General features: G+C 41.7%; 1 protein-coding gene across 5 annotated transcripts in view; it reads left to right on the plus strand.

Moving 5' to 3' along the window:
- Positions 1-22,600, plus strand: part of fmnl2a (formin-like 2a) — a 49,058-nt gene that overhangs the window by 13,680 nt on the left and 12,778 nt on the right. For 4 of the 5 annotated variants that reach the window (XM_037976314.1, XM_037976313.1, XM_037976315.1 and 1 more), the window contains exons 3-10: positions 6,162-6,245; positions 9,175-9,255; positions 13,648-13,724; positions 16,606-16,689; positions 17,958-18,113; positions 20,531-20,639; positions 20,853-20,929; positions 22,099-22,192. In XM_037976314.1, the coding sequence (XP_037832242.1) occupies positions 6,162-6,245; positions 9,175-9,255; positions 13,648-13,724; positions 16,606-16,689; positions 17,958-18,113; positions 20,531-20,639; positions 20,853-20,929; positions 22,099-22,192 (762 nt within the window). The remainder of the gene's footprint in view (positions 1-6,161; positions 6,246-9,174; positions 9,256-13,647; positions 13,725-16,605; positions 16,690-17,957; positions 18,114-20,530; positions 20,640-20,852; positions 20,930-22,098; positions 22,193-22,600) is intronic. The other variant, XM_037976312.1, reaches the window with a different exon arrangement.

The following is a 22,600-nucleotide window of genomic DNA, read 5'->3' on the forward strand; positions in this document are numbered from 1 at the left end:
AATCATCAAAATTAAACGAAATAAACATTTGAAATATATGAGTTTGTATGTAATGTATGAATATAATATACAAGTTTCACTTTTTAAATGGAATTACTGAAATCAATCTACTTTTTCATGATATTCTAATTTTATGACCAGCACCTGTACACCTTCACGTTGGTCACTTTGGATACTTTGTGTGAAACAGTTTTTAAAGTTAGAGTTGGGACCCAAATATAAAACAATAAGTGTGGATAATTTCCAGATATCAACCAATTTCTTTTACCATAGTTATTGGAAAGAGTAAAAGTAATAGTCATAAATGACTAAAAATGGTACTGTAGGGGTTAAACTGTGTTGTCTTCATGTCCCTGTTTATAAGAGTTATTTATACCAACAATAGAGTCAGTTTGTGAGATGGATGTGAAAGCGTTTGGTAACTCGTGTTAAATGCTTCATTTTAGACCTGTTACCTTTTAAGCACGATGCTTTATTTAGTTTTAATTCGTCCCTTCTTCAGTCAGCCTCAGCAGCTGAAGTGTGTTTGGTGTTTTTAGCCAGCTGCGCTCTCAAGGCTGCGCCCTTCTGGAAGGTGGTTGGAGGACCCTGAGGCTGTCTATTTTTTACTCCTTTTATGACTCACACTTAGCTAATGAGAGGATACATGGATATTATTGCGCTCTGTCTGTTTTTAAAAAGAGTATTAAAGTTGGGCAGATAGTTGGAGTTGGAGGCGATCCTTTAGGTTGGTTCAGGTTTTGGAGCATTCTGTGTGTTGAGGTTAATGCTGTGGTCTTCAGAGAGCTGTCAGGGATTATTGATTCATGTTGAGCTAAAAACCTTCAGCTTTAACCTTTTTTTAAACAAAAGCCTGCTACTGCATATATTCAGACTCATATTTTTAATGCAGTCCAACATGAATCTCATAGAACATCAACGTTCCTATATGGGTTTAATGTTTTTTTTCCACTAGAAAATATTAAAAGCCATGTTCAGAAACTCATTTCCATGCATATTACACTAAATCCCAGCTCATCAGGCAGAACAGCCACCTCTGTTCAGCCTTGGCTCAGAACATTAATGGATTAATGTTCCAAACAGAAGCACAAATAGATGATTTCAAAGAAGAATTAAAAACCGTTACATGTTTGTTTTTTGGCTTGGTGTTCAGCCCTGTCCAGGGGGTCTTTTGTTGGAGTTTGCACGTTCTGCTCATGTTTGTATGAGTTTTCTGCGGGTTTTCCAGCTTCCTCCGACAGTCCAACATGGGTGTTCAGGCTGATTGGAGACTTGAAATTGTCCCTCGGAGGGAGTGGAGTGTGTGTGGTTTGGGTCTTATTTGTTATTGTGTGGCCCTGCAATGGTAACCTGTCCAGGTGGGACAAACTCCAGCACCCCCCACCCCCCACCTGAACGAGGAAGAGGCAGCAGATAATGGATGAATGAAGAGATATTTATCTATCTGTTTATCTGTCTGTTTTGTGCAAAGACATTCAGGATTTAGTAACTAAGGAAAGCACTGCTTCTACTGACTGACATTGTTCCATAACTGCACAGTGTTTGGCAACATACCCAATTTATTAAATAAAAACTCACAAAAAAACATGGTACAATGGGTCATAACTTGTCGTAGTTCTTTTAAAAAATGCGAATACAAGAGAAGTCTGTGTGTTGAGGAGCTCTTCTACACATGACTCATCATCATCATCATCATCATCATCATCATCATCAGTCAGTGTGGGAAAGAGTCAGATTTTTGTGGGTTTAGACGTCATGTGATTCATTCCAGGCGTCTGATTGGTTAAAACTGTACCTCACCTTCAGCGTAAAGACTCATCGGTGTTTAAACTGGTTTTCCAGTTTTAGGAATTTGCTAAAAAGCAAACAAACAAAAAAGGGCACGTTGCCCTACAACAATACAGCGAAGTAGAGGGTTACATGTTCCTTTTCTCCTTTTTCAGTATTTGTTTTTTTTATTTTTTATTTTTAAAGAAAAGTCTTTTCCCCTCTGAGGCAGTTTAGACGCTGGAGATGAGACTGAGGCTCACAGGAAGCAGGGCTCATCCAGCTCTGTAAATTCTACTTTTCCCTCTTGTCGTATTTGTTTTGTTGCCTGGAAGGATTCTCACGCTTCGTGTCGGTGATCGTCTCTCACACAGCTGTCCTTCTGATTGCAACTTTATCTTGTTCTTTACGTCTTCATTTTATCTTGAGCTACCCGAGGTTCAGATGTTGATTACTTATTGTAAAAAGTAAAAAAAAAAGTTTGATGTCCCAGCACAGTTTCCTACTGGCCCTGTGTTTGCCCGTCTTTATGGTTAGTTTGCACAAGCCTGCTCGACCAGTTTTGAAAATGAGATCTGAATATGGCACCATTTGTCCCCCCTCTAAAAAATAACAAAAAGGTAGAGATCCAGTTTAAAGTGCCAATCAGAACAGAACGCAATCATCTAAGCATACAGTAAAACCTCACTTTAATCATAAATAGCGCAAAAGCACATTGTTTTAATTTCTTTCAGAGTCTTTCTGCTCCCGTCTTACTTTTATTTCTTTATTTATTGGACCGTTTGCCAGCAGTGACTTCACAAGAAGTATATGTATTTGAGAAACTGTCTCGGTACTATAACTTTTGTAAACTGGAAGGGATTTTGCTTAGAAAATGTCCAAAATGTTATTTGTTTTGCCATTAATCATCCTAATTTTTTGTAAAACATTGTAACAATAATTTCTTTCTTTATTTGTTGTAGTGGACTCATGTTTTGGTGAAGTATTATCCAAAGTACTGTTTCAGTAAATCCCAGTACTGGGGTCAAACCATGTAGTATTTTGGAATTACTTGTTTCATAGAACAGTGACACTTTTAGTTTAACACCGTAAGGAGCTTCACGTTAGATCAAACCATAAATAAGAGAGAAGTGAGGAAATTATGGTTTTATTGCAGCTGATGTGTTTGTGGCGATATTCAGTAATAATATCACAACCTGATGTTTTCCTGCTGAGTCAGTTTTAGATCTTTGTGTGTTCATGAGGGTGGTCTGCCGTCAGGTGTTAGTAAAAAACCTGCGTGAGCCTCATCATCAGCACCTCATTAATAAGGCAGATGATGTGGTTTCAGGCGCAGGGAAACTGACTCCCGGCGAGCTGAGTGGCTGTCACGCTTCGTCTGCTTTGGGCTGGAATGAAGGGTAGTGGAAGTGTGTGGTTTTTTTTTTTTTTTTTTTTTGCTTTAGTTGGAGCTTCACCAAGCAGAAAGCCAGCGGCTCAGTGACTCAACAAACCACCTGAACAGCCAGGTCAATATTTCTCTAAAATCTAAAGAAAACAGAGTAAAACTCTCTGAGGTAACCCGATCGTTTACTCTGGTTTTAACTGAGGTCTAAAATGTAAAAGGCTCTTCTGTGTGTGACTCAGTAAACTGTTTTTATTTTACGTCAGGGTGGCCGTCTCACAGGGAAGGAAAGTGAGCACAAAATCTAGTCGTCTGGTCAGCGGCCAGGTTGAGTCAATAGAGTCCTAATTCCCTGCAGTCAGCACAGCATCAGTGGGTCGGCCTGCAGCTTCTGCTGAATACTAATTTGATTTCCTGCTCGAATCACGTTGGAGCGCCTGTGTGGGATAGAACCTGCAAAATACAGCGACCAGAACAAAACTAATAAGCTTTATATTCAAAGCAAATTCTGCCCATGCCAGGGCTTCATTTTGTGGATTCCTGTTTAGGAAATAAGTTCATCTAGACGTCGCAGCAGACCGTCATTAACCTAATGTGATGATCAATTAGCAAGAAAGTTTCCAAACTACTTTATTTTTTATGTCGTTATCAGAACAAGCATGAAGTCTTTTCTGTTTTTACTATAGTTGTTACTAAGATGCAAAGTGAGTCTAATCCATATCTGCGCTGCTTGAGTAGCTTTCTACATCGATTTCCTCTCACAAATGCACCTTTTCAAAATGAAAATGGCCGCACAGATCAATAGCTTTGCCATTCTGTTAAATGAAAAGCTTGAAGAATAAAACATTGCACTCCAGCGACAGAAACAAGAAGAGAAACGTTGCTCTGGAGCGCGTTTGAAGCTCCGACTTGCTCAGTCTGAGCCTGGCTCCGTCTTTGGAAATAGTCGCTCCTGGAAATGAGTCTGATCTCAGGATATTCCTCGTTTATCTTCCTGTCACTCTTTTGAAGAAAAATCCGAAGGAGGAAAAGTGGAGGCTGAGCACTTCACAAACTCTGAAAGATGATCCAGAATGGGATGATGTGGGGGGTGGGGACAAAAATGAACTAAATGCTGATCTTTCCTCCCTTTTCTCATAACAAAACTATTTCTTATATTTTTAATTGAAAGCTTCAAATAAAACACTTAACCCTCATTTTGTCATTTGTCTTCCATGTCACTCCATTTTTGGCAGTAGGCAATATGCAATCCTTCAAGGACTTCTAAGTCTTCAATTATTAGTATTATTATTTATGTATTCTTTCTGGAATTCTGTCATTTTTTTTGTTTTCTCCATACCATAGATGGTCCAATGAGGAGTTTAACTGCTTTAAGTTGTTCTAAATCTCCTGGTAGTGTTGGAACAATTATTATTCTATGTCTGCAGCTGGGTGATTTCGTGCAGAGGCAGATCTTAATAAAGTAAAGCGGGGGGCAGAAAGAAGTTGCGCAACATCTATTTTGAGTGAAGCGGTTCACCAAATACTGCATTAGATTTGTTCAAAAAAACACACTCATAAAATCCATTTGCTGAACACGAGCAAAGCAGCCTTTTCTTTCTTGCTATGAGGTGAATAGAAAAAGGAAGAGAAATATAATCTCACTAGACATCCATTTGTTTTCCTTTAACCTGAAACTCACTATTTTGCTTCCCTGTCCTGAGACTAACGGTTATTTGACTGGTATTAAATCCAATCATCTGCCTCTCAGATTACATTTTGAATGTTGAAAACAAGCTAAGAAATGCCTTCCTTTTCTGCTGCAGCATCACCACATAACACATTGATTACACGTTTAGTTTATTAGTCTTATAGCAAAACGATAGGCAGCATAATCTTTGAAATTATTATTATTACTATTATACGTTGTATTGATGGGTGCTTTTCAAAATTCTCAAAACCACTTTATAATCAAATGTAGGCAAAAGCTACAAATTAAACAAGCTAAATATTGTTTACGTGGGCTAATGCTACATTTTAAAACAGGCTGATGTTAAAATTTATTTATATGGAATAACTGTACAACTTAAACAGGCTAATGCTACAGTTTAAACAGGCTAATCCTACAGTTTAAACAGGCTAATGCTACAGGTTAAAACAGGCTAATGCTACAGTTTAAACAGGCTAATGGTACAGGTTAAAACAGGCTAATGCTACAGGTTAAAACAGGCTAATGCTACAGTTTAAACAGGCTAATGCTACAGGTTAAAACAGGCTAATGCTACAGTTTAGATGTCTGTATGTTGGCTGGATGCAGTTTAGTCTTGCTTCTGAGCAGAATACTGTTTGTTCATGACCTTGCAAAGATGTTTCCAAGGGTTTCTTAAAAGTAAACATTGGAGACCAAATGACAGTAAATACATTTATAGAAAAGCAATTTAAAAACTGTCAGCTCTTGCTCTTTTTTTATCTACGTTCAAATAATCACAAGTGCACAAAATGAGAAGTCTCAATCCAGATGTTTATCTAGTATTTACTAGAAATGATTATTTCCAACATCACGTTAGCTAAAAAAAGGCCACAGCAGGCGTGAAGAATTTGCTTTCAAATTGTTTGACTATTAGTTATGAACATGCTGTAATTTAAATTTCAAATGAACAACTAATGTTGCATTAAAATTAGGCTTGCTGCACTCTATGAACAGCATCCGTTGGTCTTCTTTTCCCTATAATCAATCAAACACTTCAATTCTGTTAAGAGCCTCAACTGGTGCATGTCTGTGACTTGTTGATTGATCAGGTCAGAGAGCTATTATCTACTTTGCTTTATTTAAATATAATGGCATAGATGCTTTACCTGTCCTGATGTTATGAGTAGAAATGATGTGGAATGCTGCTGGAGGGGAAAAACAGCAAAAAAAGCTTTCATTTTTACCAGTAATGGAAAATACCCCCGTGTTCAGTGTTTGGGTTCTGTAGTCATATATCATGATCCAACCCAGATTAACTTTGACCCGTTTCCTCTCTTTCAGAACTCCATGAATCTTCCTCCAGACAAGGCGCGACTCCTGCGGCAATATGACAACGAGAAGAAATGGGAACTGATCTGTGATCAGGTAGGTGGCGCTCCTCTGTGTGATGGGATGTAGCTGCTGCACAACATAATAAGAAAAGCTTATTCACTGTATTGACTGTCTGAAGATTCTAGATATGGTCTGTCTTGCTGTGTTTTTGGACCACAGCTCCTTTGTGCTCCATTACCCTTCTTTTTTTGCCTCCGTAAGCCTTTCCCTCCTCTGTCCTGGTCAAGTGGGTTAAGTGGCCCAGCAGGGTGCCCGGATCAGGTAGCCAGTTAAGATGCTGGGCCTGTTGTTGGCGTCAGTGCTGCGTGTAGGAAATAACAGAGGCTTCGTGTTGTGCAGCGAGCTGTGGTCTGAGAGAGGTTTTTCTGCCTCCTTGAGCTGTGGAGAAAAAGCCGAGACCACCAGATCAAAACCACCTCCCGCTCACACGGCATTGATAGTTAGTGACCCCGAAGGCCACCGTGTCAAAGAGAGCACGGGTGTTCAACTTTTCAGACTGAAAGTGAAAATATCTGCTTTCATTCCTCATCATGAACCTGCAGTGTTGGATCTTGACTTCTCGTAATTTCATTTTTGCTTTTAAAAAGCTGATGTTTGTAGTTTAAACGAACAGACACAGTCTACCTCTTAACTTGTTCTTCAAACTTTATTCCTTTCATGTTTCCACAACAAGCCTATACCTGTGACATTTTCTGTCATGGTTAGAGTGAATCTCTTAATGTAACCATGACAACAGTGATGGAGGGAAGCAGAAAAGCAAAAGCGACAGGTAGATCATTTAAAAAAAAATAGTCCCATAACTGCATTATTCTTGCAGCTATGAGGGTTTCTGAACCATGAAGGATGCTCCTAATGTTAAACATCCAAATTACAAAGAGAATGTGAAAAAAATTAAACCCTGTTGACCTCTTTTAATCAGTAAAAGTACAAAATCATGTATATAACAAAACAAATTTGTTTGATCAGACTCCTTAGATGTAAAGTGGGAAGTGCTGCTCACGCCTCAGATTTAATTTCAACCTGCTCTGCAAAAAAATGTCTTGGATCTCATTTGATCTTGTTTATTTATAGGCTCCCACAAACCACAGGTGTGTTGTCTTTAGCATAGTTTTTTATCATTCTGTCTGCGCGCTCCGTTTGCATTCCTCACCTCCTTTGCTTGCAGCAGTATCTCTACAGTGACCTGTCAACATTTTTGTTGTTCTGCAGACATGCTTAGAGCTGTCACGTCTGAGAGCAACTTCCCTGGCTTCACTGTCGTCTCTCCTGTCTGTCAGAGATTCTGAACTCATCTCAGTATCTGTGTACAGAGGGTGAACAACTTTTAGTAGATGATACTTGAGTCGTGTTTGCATACGAGTGGGTTTTAGCACTTTCTGACCACTCGTCACTTGAGTCAAGAATGTAGGCTTGTTTTTAGCAAACTAAGCCTTAAAATGAGGAAAAATGCCAACTATCTGTGACATCTTATCTGCTAAGTCTGAAACTGCTGCGTTCTTTTGACAGTTCAGAAATGAGAACCTTGCAGTTTTAGACACAAGAGCTTGAACAGAATTTTTCCTCTTCAGATCAACTATTAGAACAGAATATTCAAAATGAAGGAGATTAATTTACAAAACGTTGATTGCACCATAAGTCGTTCAGATTGTAAACCACAACATTAATATAAAATCATGAGGTGAAGCTGGAGGGTCACATAAACCTTAGAAAACACATTTAACCTTCATGTCACCTGAGAAACTAACACAGGAGGACTTCAGGGTTGAACATGGACGTGGTGCCTCACTCAAATTAGACCAATTCAGATATGGTTGCTGTGTGATATGAAGCAAAGAAGCGCTGATTTTTCACCACAGGCCTCAAAATGCGCCTTGAGTCACACCTTTTATTGGCGAACTCGATGGCAATTAGTGAATGAAAAGCCTCGAAGCAAAGTTGATGCTTCTGTTCTAACTTCTTCCAGCGCGGATCTACAGTCAGCCCTGAGCTGATTAGTGTATGTGTGACTTTCTAATGGACTTACTGGATTTAAGAGCACATGCTCTATATAAGGAACAAACCAAACAACCGATGAAGTCAGATGTTTTTTATAGATCTGAAATCCAGAGTTTTGCATCCACTTAAAGGTGAAGTTATAAAATGAAGAAAAGTCAGCACTTTGAGGATTTTCTTTTGTTTTATTTAAAGTGTGGTGATGTGTCACATGCTTATGATGGCAGACAGATTATAGTTAAAGCTTCATTCCTCGTACACTGACTTCATGTTTTACTGAATTAAACCATTCATGATGCCATTCTGAGCTTAATACAAGTCCTATTTCCCGTTCAACACACTGATCCAAATCCTGCACCTAATCTCCTGTGTATATTTAGAGCACAAAGGTGTGACCTGAGACCTGTTGCTGGCTGCAGTTAGAACATGTGCATCCATACAGAGCTTTCATATTAAATTACATCTTAAATTGCAAAAAAAATCATGGGAGCTCCCTGACATTAGTTTAGTTTCTGTGAAATTCAGGCTGTAGTTCACACAATAAATCCCAAGGACTGTTTTCCTCTGAAAATAAAAGACAAAACATGGCAAATAAAACAGATGGCATCACGTCAGAGTTTGTCATGTCGAAAGCAAGCTCGGATTTTCCTTTCTTTCTTTTTTTAAAGTAGAAGATAATCTGAAGTTCCCATCAGAAGCTGGATTACACACAGAGCCTAATCAGATTCAGCTTGATGACAAAAGTTGTTGTAGTTTGCTGGGAAATGAGTGAGAATGTGGCTTCTGTGGGTCAAATTTACAAGATAAAACCCTGGAACTGGGTGAAATTGTCCATAAATGTCTGATTTTTACCACAAGTGTGGCTGGTGTTTTTTTCACTACAAATGTTTTAAGTGTTACTGTCTTCTTTCCTCCTCCTTATTTCCTTTCCAGCTGCTCATTTGGTGTTTTTGTTCCTTTTTTTTAACAGGAGAGATTCCAAGTGAAAAACCCACCTCACACGTACCTCCAAAAGTTGAGGAGTTATCTCGACCCGGCAGTCACGAGAAAGGTGAGCCCTCCACCCCGCACCCCGTCTGACATGCCACCCTTTTCCAGCGGCGGCTTTTCCTTCCCCACTGACCTTCCATCGCCTGTCCAGGATGTCCCAACAGCAGCTGAGGACAGATTGCACGCTCGGAGTTCCCTGGGAGATGGTTTGGGAACTCGAGTTACAAAACAGGGAGAAAGGAGACGGTTATTTATCAGGAAACGCCCAGGCTGGAGAAACTTCTGGCCAGTCTTTAGTAGCTCTGTTCTGTGGCAGGAAAAAAAAAAAGAGCAACAGAATAAAAAGGCAAAACTAGATGAAAGCTGGATAACTGAAAGGAGTCACTGGAAGCGTGTCAGACTTACCGCTGCATCGACACTTTCTTGCAGCGCAGCAGGAGCTATCAGGAAATGATCACGAGTAGCTTGAGCTATATGATAAAAATGCCTGTATATCATCTCAGCAGCCAGTTCTGGCTGTTTTTCTTGGCTCTTGTCGGGGAGCAGAGGAGAGGAGGAGGAGGAGCGGCTCCTCGAAGACAAGTATTTGTTAACTTTCGGGCTTTGCCCAAACATATTAAGTGTTTCTGGTCTGGACGTGCAAGCTGCGCCGGGATGGGATGAACAAATGAACCAGCTGACTTTGTTAGAATAAGAACAAACCATTGAATAATTCAGTCTGCACTGAGTTCAGTGGGGGGGATGAAACCACAATGAGACAGCTGGAGCAGCTTGAGCAAATTGAAGCAATGATATGATTGTGGTAATAAGGGAACACTATGTTTTTATGACGCAAAGAACGTGCAACGCATTACATGTTGTCTGACGTGAGTTACTGAGGTCTCGCTGCGAACGTCTACAGCGAGAAAACTGCAGTTTGAGAAGAATTTAAAACCCCAGCTTAATTAAAAACGTGTAACTACATGTAGCTTCCTGGAAAGCGAACATTTAGGTTTAGCTGTCAGTGAGTTGTAAAGTTGTAACGGAAACTAGATTTGCGGATGTGTAAGTAGATGTTGTCACTGATGATTAAACCCCAAAAATTCCCAGCCAGCATGTTTTGAACATGGGAGGTCGGTGTCATTGGAAAACCAATCGAATTCCTCCAATTAGCTGCGTCAAAGGCTGCCTCGCAGTGGCACCGATGCCCGAGAGATTACAGTTACAAGATCTGATTAAGACGGAAACCAAGAGGAGGATGACTCAGGTGGAAGCAGTCATAATAGACATAACAATGTAGTTGAACTGTGCTAGTTTGTGCAAGGCGGGGTTAGGTGATCAAAATGTAAGCCCGTTAACATTGTGCAAGAATTACATATTCACTATAGCCTCCTTCACTGACGTAAAACATCATTCAGATCATGGAAGATCTTCGAAGAGTCTTGGTGAAGCTTTCAGGTGCGTTTAAAGACCTGTGATGGAGTGTGATGGGTCCACCGGGGTCCAGCAGCGTTTAAACAGGTTGTTCAGGTCGTGGATTCTTCCTTCTGTCCTTCACACCAACACTATAAACAACAAACTGGCTCTTTCATTGGTCCTTGTGGAGGTGCTGCACATACGAATGAGGAAAACTGAAGAAAAGAAAATTTATGGTAATAGTGGGTTAATGGCTGTTGAATAAAAGTTACCACTACAAGTTTACAAGGTTCCCCAGCAGGCATTTTGTATTCATTGTGAGTGAGGTGGTATAAATGTCTCGAAACTTGAGTGCTGCAGAATTGCTGTGTCATGATATCATTATTTTGGGCCATGTATTGTATATCTCATCACATTACAGTATGTGTTACAACATGGACAGATGCTGGGATTCCCACCTCTGATCATGATTTGCACTTTCCCCATTTTGGTGAAAGAATTGAGATAAATGCCGTTTGCCTGCTTTCACGGGGTCAGACGCCTTGTGAAACTCTTACATTTTTATATCTGATCATTAAATATAAATTTCTTAAAGTGGAACTGTAATCGAAGCATACTTTTATAGTTTAAACTTATCCTGCAGCTCCTGGTGTAACATTCAGCATCACTGTTGGAGCTCATCCAGATGAGATAATCACTAATGTGTTTCCAGCTAAGCAGATCCTCCTTCTCTTCCCCTTTTTTCAATTAAACTTAATTAAATTTAATAAAAACATGTTTCTATATTAAACTCCTCTAGATGGACGACCCCTGAGAAATGTGCTCAGACCTCCCTTCAGTTAGTTTGTGTTTGTACGTGTCACTGGCCACATGTTTTCTTACAATCAGCCTGACCTGAAACCTGCACCTTTTCTTAGCCCTTATTGAAAACGTGAAGTGGACAGACACCCGGGGGTGGAGCGAGAGACTAAAGCGAGGAGGGCAGCGGCGAGGAAGGGAAGAAAGGATGCTGAATTATAAGGACTTGGTTGAGGGAGGGGGGGGAGAAAGGGATGGACAGGGAATGACAGAGAGACAAAAAAAGAAGCAACAGAGGGCACAGAGGAGAAGAAAGAGTTATGGGCTTCTTTCTACATTCCTGCTCCATCCCCCTTTTCTTCAAACTCAAACAACTGCCACTTTGTGCCACAGTGAGAGAGCTGGAGGTCATTGCCTCTGCTTTCCATAGGCAGGCTCCCGTGCATTCCTCGGAGCAGCTCCCAGCCAATAGGCAGCCAAGGAGGAAGAGCTCCAGTCTAACCAGTCTCCAAGAATGTATCAGCTGTTGATTTGTTTCCAGGATGACCCCTCCTGTGCTCACACCTCCCCAAAATCTCACTTTTTTTTCCCTCCCCTCTTTACATTCTCAGCACTGTCTCCCCTTCCCCGGTCTCCTCCTCCTCCTGGTTTCTCCTTTCCCCTCACGCCGTCCCCGCTCTCCCTCCCTCCCTCCCCGCCATCTCTTCCTGCTCTCTCTGTGATGCAGCTGGTAGCACTTAAAGTGTGGGGTGTTTTGGTGGGGGCTCTGGGAGCCTGCGCAGTACCCCGAAATATGCTCCGCTTTCCACACATGCACACACAAACGACTCCTCCCCAATAAAAAAAACACTCTGTTTCTCATCTCCTTAAGCTCCAAGCAGACGCCGCCCAAGCCCAAAGATGTCCACTCGAGAGAATAAGTTATGGGAACAGCTCTCTTCTCTGTGGATGGGTTCGCACAGGGCCGAGCTGTTTCCTCGCTGATACAAACGTCATGACTGTGAGGACATTTTCAGCTGAAAATTCACTGATTTTCTTGCAATTTTAAGGATTTCTTATTTTTACCAACAGTGAGATACTACCTGAACACCACTTGTTCCCATTTCTCCAGCTGAATCTGGGTAAAACACCAGAGATAATACAGACAAAAAGCAGTATTTTAGCTGCAACAAGGTGATTCTCAAAGAGCTGTTAGCTGAAGGTAGCTGGCATACAGGAGCTGATCAGCTGAAGGAAAATCCATCTCTTAAGTCTTGTGTCTGACAGACCTTCAGAAACCTTTCACTGAGACCAGTTTAAACAGCTCCTAGAAAGCCTGGCTCCTTGCAAAATATATTTCTATAAAAAAAGGGGATGGTTTAAACCATTTGAACAATACTGTCACAAAGGGCCATTCTCTGTTAGCACAACCAGAGGTCCTCCAACAGTGAAGAAGTGACGTTTTGTGGTGACCACTTCTATTAACGAGACAGGATGGCTGTGCTTTCACCTACAGACACCCTCGAACATCTCAAACTCTGCAGATATTGATGTTTTTTTTAGTTTTCAGCTCTGTCTCTCCCTCTCATCGGGGATCCCACCCCCATTTTACACTGTCATCCTGTCTGATCAGCACCAGCTCACTCGGCTCGTTTTGTTCTTGTGGTTGTGTAACAGCGTGAAAGGCCTCTTGTTTACGGTTCCGCAGATAGGAACAGAGTCGGGATGAACGCAAAGAGGAGCCCCTCTCATGTTCTGTCAGGGTTTTTTAGGTATTTTTGTCCCGTTCAGTAGTTCACACCTTCGTACAGTTCACATGGATTTTTTTTTTCTTTCCCTTAAGCTGTAGCCACAGTAACATGCCAGGAATCCAAGTGTGTGTTTACACGGCCATTAGATTAAAAAGGTGCAGCTCTTGTTAGTGGAACCAGCTGTAGTCTCATTATTTAATAGCCACATGAGTGGCAAACTGCAGAAAAAAGAAGAAGAAAAGACCCAATCTTTTTTTAAGTTTCCAATGAGTCAGCTTGTCAGTAACAGCCTTGTTAATAGCTACTTTCCTTTTACAGGAACATCGAAAAAGAACATCTTAGTCCCATTTTTAACCCATTTATATTGTCTGTAAATGAAACACAGTCCGAGGATTTATTCATGTCTGGCCTTTCTGTCCAAAAAAGTGACATTATTTTGCCAAAACATCTCTCATCTCTGTGCTACCACATGTTGATTTATAGGAGTATGATGAAATTTAACCTCTCCTGCTTTTATTTTCCTTCCTCAGAAATTCAGACGGAGGGTACAGGAGTCCACCCAAGTTCTGAGAGAGCTGGAAATTTCCTTACGGACCAATCACATAGGGTGAGTCAACTGTAGGGCTGCGTGAAGCTCGTATAGAGTTGCTTATCCTGCGCCTGATTCTATTAGATTTAAGGGGGGAAAAGTCTGACATTCCAGACACCCGGAGACGCAGACGTAGACACTAAACGCCACCAGCCCCCACTCGTATCTGCGCTCTGACCTAATATTACACCGAAAGCCATGTGGCGATGAAGAAAAGATGAATCGACGGATTGTTTGGAGCAGCTGACACATGAACGGCCTCCAGAAGGAAAACACATTTTTCTGCCTGTAGTTTGGCCGCGCGGCCTCGGCACTTCACTCTGCCGTCCTGATGAGGCATTAATGTGAGCGATTTCACAACAGATGAAACACTGGCGCGTTCATCAGCGGCGTCAGGTATTCGGAGATAACAAGCCTGAACGTGTGGCAGCTGATACGGAATCAGAGCTGTACAGTCAGCCTCGGGGAGAGATCAATATCTCATAAAAAGTTGTACAAATTCTCAAGCTTTAGGTTGTTAATCTGTGTCTCTAAGGTTTGTGAGCCTCGCTGATGAGACTCACCTAACTGGTGACGATTGTAGGATCTCTGAGTGTGATTTAATATATTTTATTTGACAAAATCTACCCAACTTTGTTAAAACGGTTAATCTGCGATCTTAGGAAACCAATGTGAGCAGCTAGAAACTGACCAAAACAAAACAAAAAAACGGAAACTGAAAGCTTTTTGGCTTCAGCCTCTTTATCGCAGATGTACCAAACCAGTTTAAACTTGTGTTGTATGCTTCCCTATGGTGGGAGTCGTTTTGGGCAAAAAACAAAAAGGTGTTTTTTGCAATCTCGATGTGCTAAATTTTGCAAAAAACTGCTTGGACTGCAACACATCATAGGGTATTACATTCCAAGTGTCACACTTTTCTGATCTGCATGCCGATAATACATTTGGCCAAACCAAGGGGCGTTCACTGGCCCTCAGGCCCTAAACCAGATCAGATGATGGTGGCTGTGAAGCATTGGGAAGGCAGAACAGAAAGAGAGGACTGAGGAAGATGTACGTTCATTAAAACTAGTGCAGCCCTTGTTCTCCCTGTTTATTTATTTTTGGTATCAACCTCAGCCCATTTGGAACCTCAAATAAGTTCCTTTAAAAAAATATGATGCAGAGTGAAGTCCACTTGAGTTGCTGAGTTGCTGAGTTGAAGCTATGAAGAAACATTTAATTTGTGAGATTGCTTTGTTTTTTTTTTTGTTTCTCCTGAGACTTAATCAACTAGGCAAACAAAAGATGGGGTCACTGGGTGTGTAGGTGGAGACGTGACGATCCTACAAAGACCAGAGGACTTTTGACCGAGAGGTGGCCAAAGATTGTTGCAATAGCAACAAAAAGCACTTTACAGCCCAAACTCTGCCTCCTAATCCTTCTGTTTTTCTCTTTCCCTCCCTCCCACACGCATGTTGCTTTGCTTCAATTTGTCTTTTTCAGCCACACTCACCCAAATGATCACACATGTCTGACGCCGCCGTCTCTCACACTCCTACAGAGTGTTTACTCGCTGATCGGATTCTGCGCTTCAAACCAAAACACACTCCGGCCGGAGACGACGGAGCAGCTGAATCACTGTTTACAGGGATTAACTCGATATAGGGATGACATCTAGATTACATGAACAGTCTAGTCAATCTAGATTAGACTGTAAGGCGTTACCATAAAGACAGGGGGACATGGAGAGGGGTGGGGTGATGGGGTGGAAACACAATGTCACCCAGTCAGACAGTGAATAATTGCTGCTTCTTTTCAGAGGTGAAACAGAGAATTTTATCAATCATAGTGGGTATAATGGGGAGACTGTCCCACCCTGACTCCACGCCTGCCTGCTTGTGTGTGACGTGCTGCAGCGTGGTCTCCGACATGTGGTGAATGGCCGGATTGTTGACTTGTGTCCTGTGCTAATAACCACCATCTGGACAATGAAGCTACACCTCCATTCCCCTTTTTTTTTAAACTGGCCCCATCTCACCAGTTTTTACGGGACGCTCCTGTAAGTGTCGTTTAGTCCAGTGTCACTAGGAAGGTGGAATTAAAAAGCAGAAGTGGCACAAAGAGATGCGATTCAGCGAAGTTCTGGTAATGGTGCTTGGATAGAAAAAGGAGGGCAGCACGTTCTGAAGGAAGCAGGATCTTTGCAGTGAAGAGTCCAGCTTCTCTGTCCTGTACAACCAAATAAAAGCATGTGAAGGGCTGAATGGATGGCCCACTTCAGGCCTTTAAAGAAAGTAAAAGGGGACATTTTTGTCATTCTTTGAATTTGTCCTTGCCAGAGTTTGGAAAGTACCCTGTTTGTGTGTGTGTGTGTGTTTGAAAACCAGAGGAAAAAAGAGGCAGACTTAATAATGAGCTATTTAAGCATATGCTGATGCCTCTACTTTAGTAAATCCTTGCATGTGTGCGATACTCTGAGTCAGGAAGCTTTGAAGTCTCTCAAAGAGACCATTACAAACTTCTCGGTAAAGATTTATCTGAGAACGGCTTTAAAGGGGAAGTTCGGAGCTTTTAAAGTGGGTTTCTGTGGGAAGGTTTGGACCAGCCGAGGTCTTACCTGCTGGATGTGACTCTTTGAACGGCCTCAGTTTGGTGAAATGGTTTAATTCTGACCGGATTAACGAGCTAACAACTAGTCCAGGTGGCGCCAAGACCAAGGTGGATTGCTGCCATCTTAAAACAACAACACTCTCAAGTGTTTCACTGCTGTTTGTGTTGTTTTAGGGCAGTAATCCACTTTAAACTCGTCCATTAGCTCCAATAAGAATGAAACTAAAGGGCTATTTGGATTTAATCTGTAACTGATAGTCACAAATTGTGTCTGCTAACAAACCTTTTGTTTTCCTCCTCTCCTGCTCAGGTGGGTGAGAGAGTTCTTAAACGAAGAGAATAAAGGCCTGGACGTGCTGGTGGAGTACCTTTCTTTTGCACAGTACGCCGTCACGTAAGTCACTGCGCACCCCCCAGCCTCTCTGTGTGTCATTTCTTCAGCCATGCAGCACTGCTAACCGAAACAACGGCGCCATTCTGTGCAGCGGCTGACGCAGCTCCACACAGCGCCAGCACCACCATCACTGCTGCCTGGCTGTCAGAAACATTGAGTCACTTGTGGTCCATTGCAGACAGATTGTGAATTATAGCAGCCGTATGCTCCTATTCATGAACTGACTGCGTGATTATTAGTCACTCTTAAGCCAGGGTCCAAAGAGTCTCAGGGTAAAATTTTTAATTCGCCCTTCTACATCAACATATGTAATTACAGTCTGTCCACATTATGGATGGTCAGTTGTAAAGTAGTCAAGAAAAGGACTTATTTAAAAGCCGAACTGCCAAATACAACAAAAACATTCACTTTATTTCCTGTTCTCCATGTTCTGTGGCTCACCTTACAGAATAGCACACTAAATCCTGAAGTCTGACATTCAGTCACTGAAATGTAACCAGAGGTGAGCGTATTTAAATAAGCTTTTATGCTTTTATTGCTCACTAACTGTTACTGAGATTACCTGGACTGCTGATGGGTTATTCTTTCTTTTAAAGGAACGTATTATTTAAAAACAAAAAAAACCTCCAGCATATATTTTGCTCAGGGTTACTAACTTCTGGAGATGAAAATAAGCAACTCCGATAATACTTTGTTGTAAAATGCCATCTTCATATTACTTGTAATGTCTGACAAATTAGCAGACCAGCGTATGCACGACAATTTATGAAGGCTTAAAGAATATATATATATATATATATATATATATATATATATATATATATATATATAAGATGTAACTATTTGTTATATAACTATTTGTCAAATTTGTTTTATGAGTAATAAGTAATAAAACATTGGAGTTTCTATTACTTAGAGTTGGTTTGCCATTAAACTTCACATTTTCTTCAGCAGGTAGATCCTTCTTTAAACTGGATTGAGGAAATATAAGCTTATCAGCACTTTATTGTGGTTCATATCCCAACTTTGGATCTGAAAGCATTCAGTGTTGTTTTAAATCTGCCCGTAGAATCAGCAGCTCTGACACTAGCTTCTACAAATTTCAAATACAGAGGACAGACTCATGGAGCCCATATGTGACAGAAAAAAGAAGTTATTTCAGGAAGGGTAACGTGAAATGGTTCGGAAGAAAACAGAAAAGATCAATGTCGTTTGTAAAACTGTAAGACTGTATGTTAATAAATGATGATGTTTCCGTGCTACTGCAGTTATGATGGCGACTGTGTGGAGAACAACACGGACGCCGCGATGGACAAGTCTAAGTCCTGGAGTCGCTCGATAGAAGACCTGCACAGAGGAGGCACCCTGCCGTCTCCCATCACTGGGAACGGCATCACTCGAGCCGGGCGACATTCCTCGATACGGTACGGTGCTGTGCTCCTCTGCTCCGTTTGCAGCGTTCATCTTCCTGCTCCGTGCGTTTCTGTGAAGCTGTGGGACTATTTTGAGAAGTCACACGTTTCATATGACGCCTCAGCTGCCTCTTTGTGTGGTCATGAGGTCTGTAAGACTTTAACTGGCTTAAGACACATTCAGGGTGGAAAACCTTTGTGTCTGGATATTTATATAGCTCGTCAAACTCGTGATTACGACACATGACTGACAGATTTTCACGCCACACAGATTTGGATTGATTCCATTTTTTTAACTTAAAATTTTAAAACACTTGTAACTCTGTAAGTGTTGAGTTGTATTTGTGGAGAGTTGCTGCTATGGTTCACTGCTGTTACTCTTGTGTTCAGTAAGGTTGACTGACTCTTCTGTTTTTGCCCTCGTCTTCGCCCGTAGTCATCTGCTCTTTTGTGCGCCACTCTTCGGCAGCAGCAGGCAGGTCGCAGCTTCGCTCGGCTGCCTCGCCGTCGTCTCGCAGTATCCCTCCATAAAGCCAGAGGCCGGCCCTCGCACTGCCCTCCTGCCTCGTTGTACTTTATGCCTCCCCGCTAGAGCTGCCCAGTTTATTTGTGCTGCTGTCTGTGTCTGCCACGTGAGTTATTTGTACTGCCAGCCCGCGAACCCCCCCCCCCGCGTCGACTCCTGGGTTTGAGACTGGATTCTCCTTCCCTTGGAGCTCTTTGTTCCTGCCTGTGTTTCTGTCTGCTGCTTGTGAGCTTCCCTAAATGCCATTCTGTGCAGAATCTAGCCTAGATTCTCCAACAGCCACATAAGAGCTGAACGCTAGGAGAAAAAAACCCCAGTGCAGATAGAACAAGCAGCTCCTGAAGATTCTCTGTATTTTGGAGCTTTTTTAATGATAAACAAGCAATTTCTCTCTAAAAAAAAATGCAGTATTACCTTCAGGTTTCATTACTCCTAATGTCCATTATACAGAATTTGTTCACCCTTGTGCTTTTTAAGTGCCTTTTTTGACTCTAGAAAACTCAGTAATTAGCACTTTGTTGAAGTCAAACTAAGTCTTGTCTCCGTGTCATCTTCAAACTGCCTTCCTGTAGGACGCCGAGCGCACTGAACTGTCCAAAATGTTCTCAAATGAGACGGTATGTCCAACGAGTTAGGAGGCAGCCAGTAAGGTGTAGATGTGTTAGCCCTGCACTTTTCTAGCCTGTAGTTGTAGCTCTAGTATTTGTTTTTTTCTCTGGGGTGCACTTTAACTCATGTTGTTGTTTGTTGTAGTCTTGATTTGATGTTTTGTACTTTTTCTCAGAACATTAGATACGTGACGTATTCAGCTGTATTTCTGTTTCAGGCTGTCAGCAGCACATAACCTTGTTTTTTATTATTACAAACATCAGCTTTGTTCGCTTTATATTATCCAAGAATGGGTCTTTTATCTGAAGAAATGAACTCCCTCCTTTAAGCTTTCTAACGGCAGCTGTAATCGTCCTGTTCACAAGTCAATCGCTTTTTCTTCTTCTTCTTTTTTTTTTTTACAACTTGAAAGAAAAGTTAAATTCTTGTTTAATTCCATAGCTGTGCCACTTTAAAAAAAAAATCTATTCTTACACTAGATTTAAGATTTAGTTTTAGTTTCTTATCATCTGTTTTCTGTAATTCTTGCTAATAAAACAGCCTAAAGTGCCGTTGAGGCGTTTCAGGCGTGTCGGAGCAGCTCATGGCTTTACTTGAAGCTGTATTTTGTAATAATGTCATCATTTCTGTAGTCATTCCTTTTAATTCTGCTGCACCTCAGTTTGAGTTGGAAGAGGAAAGCCCCTGGAAGAAGAACTTTAAGATAACTTTTCTCTATTTGCACCGGCTCGGTTCAGTTCTGTCAGAGAGTCTCATGAATCCTCGGCTGTTATTTTTAGCAGCTTGTTTTACGTTGTTTTTTGCACATACACTTACCTAAACACTAAAATATGTCCCAGTTTTTTTGTATATGCCTTCTTAACCAGCTTTGTCCTGAAATGGCCTTCTTTTTCTTCAGGACAAACCCCCACACACACACCCAGACTTATGATTCACACAGAGGTCACGCCTACAGGCGGGGAAGCTGACAGGAACCAGCACGTCTAACAATCGCCTGAAGAAACGTTTTATTTTTTTCCACAGAGCTCTGACTCATAATTGAGCCTTGTGATGATAACATGAATATAAACAGTTTTGTTTTGACTGAATCAGCACCTCTGCTGCTCCAGAGGTCCACGATGAAGTGCACAACCACTGGCTGACTGCTGTTAGTCATGACTGATATCTCTGAAGGACGTCGTGGCTGTAGATTTTATAGCTCTTGTTTGTGTTTTCTGTTTTCTTCTTCATCCACTTGTGTTCACTCTCCTCTTTCCTAACTTGTTTTGTCGTGGTTCTGATGATTTTTTTACAGCAGCAACACACTGCCAAGCCGGAGGACACTGAAAAACTCCAGACTGGTCTGCAAGAAAGACGACGTCCACGTCTGCATCATGTGCCTTCGTGCCATTATGAACTACCAGGTGAGCCTCTGTAGTCGGCAGGGGGGCACCCACAGTGACAGCATGACCTTTTTGGACTAAAACACAACCATCTATCTGAAGTCAAATTCAATTTTCTCCACTGCTGGCTCTCTGTGGTTTATTTATTAGCTCCCCGAATACTCCGAGGTTCCTCTTTTTTTGTTAATGACCTTATTTGTCTCTGTCTCCCTCTTCATTTTTTGTCTCTCCCAGTATGGCTTCAACATGGTCATGTCACACCCACACGCTGTGAATGAAATTGCACTAAGTCTCAACAATAAAAACCCGAGGTAAGTTCAACCCAGAAGCTGACAGAACCCGATAGCTTGGACTGTGTCCGTGTACCTGCGGTCTGAAGCAGAGCGAGCCTCTTTGATGCGCTGAGACGCATTTGTTCAGACAGACGGGGGAAAGCACCGCCGGCTCACTCCACTACACTGAGACTGACACCAGAAACACTCTGCTGCGTGTGTGTATGTGTGTGTTTTCAGTCCTTGCCTAAAGGTTAAAGAATGTCCTGAAAAGCGAATGTGGGACCACTTCACATCACCTGTCACATTTAGTCTCATCCAGGCAGAGAAGTGCTGAATCACTGAAATGCAAACAGCACACACACACACACACACTCTAAAGTATCAGCTGGTTTCTTTTTTTTGTGTCTTTAATTAAAGTGAACACATGAAGCTCTTATTCTCTTGTTATTAATTCAGAGATTTTAAAGTGGGGTTCTGTGGAAAGGTTATGCACAGTTATTATCTTACCTGCTGCAGATGGCTCTTTGAACAACCTCGGTTTGGAGACACACTAAATAATTCTGACCTGATTGATGAGCTAATGGCTAGTCCAAGCAGGGACAGGAACAGTGGAATGCTGCTGTCCTAAAATAACTACAACCTTAAGAATTTCCAGTGATTCATGTTTTATAAACCTTCAGATTGCTGTCAGTCTAACATTAATCATGTATTTACATAGATATGTTTTTTTAAGCTCAAATAGCAACAGTAGCAGCTAGCTTTAGCCCTTCAGGTTCATCCTAAATAATCATGGAATATAAAATAAATGGGAGTGTAAAAGTTGATAAAATCATGATTAGTCATGAAGATTTTTTGCGACTGAACTCTTTTAAAGATGGCAGCAATCTGCTCTGGGCTTGGCTCAGCTCAGACTAGCCATTAGCTCATCAATCTGGACTGAAGTAAACAATTTCCCCAAACTCAGGCTGTCTGAAGAGCTATCTACAGCAGGTAGGATAGTAATTGTTTATGGCATTTCTACAGAACCTCAACAAAAGACCTGAACATCCATTTAACTGTAATAAACAGGTTAGTTGGTGTGTTATTACATGTAGGTTCAGTCTCCAGGATCTTTTCAGTGATGACGGTCTTTGCTCTGTGTTTAAGTGGAGGTTTCCTCTCGTCATTTCCTAACTATTTCTGTTTACTTTCCTTGCGGTTTACAGGACTAAAGCTCTGGTGTTGGAGCTCCTGGCAGCGGTTTGTCTCGTCAGAGGAGGCCACGAAATCATCCTGTCTGCGTTCGACAACTTTAAGGAGGTACGACCTGCGGGGAAAGGTGAAGCGGGGCGGAGGCCCGTGTGTCCTTACATTCCGAACCGTGCGGTTTCAGACAGTGACTCAGCCCCGGAGGAATGCTTCTCCAGCAGATTCCTTGCCGCTTCAAAGGGACGGCATCCTTCCGGCGACAGATCAGAGACACAGGTTCAGCGGTGTGACACGGGGGCGACCTGTCAGAGAAAACGGCTCCGTGCGCGTTAAGAAGATTTGTCGGACGCATCAAAGCTTAAAAAAGCAAACAGGCCGATGTAAGAGATAGCCTCTGTTGACCCTCGCCTGTCTGGATGAGGAGTGGGAGCTAAAAACACGGCCTTGTTTTGTAGCCTGAAAACATAAGGCAGCCACAGTTTATGTAATATTTACACCCCTGAATGAAATATTGAGTGT

This window comes from Kryptolebias marmoratus, linkage group LG6 (assembly GCF_001649575.2).
Source record: "Kryptolebias marmoratus isolate JLee-2015 linkage group LG6, ASM164957v2, whole genome shotgun sequence".
NCBI lineage: Eukaryota > Metazoa > Chordata > Actinopteri > Cyprinodontiformes > Rivulidae > Kryptolebias > Kryptolebias marmoratus.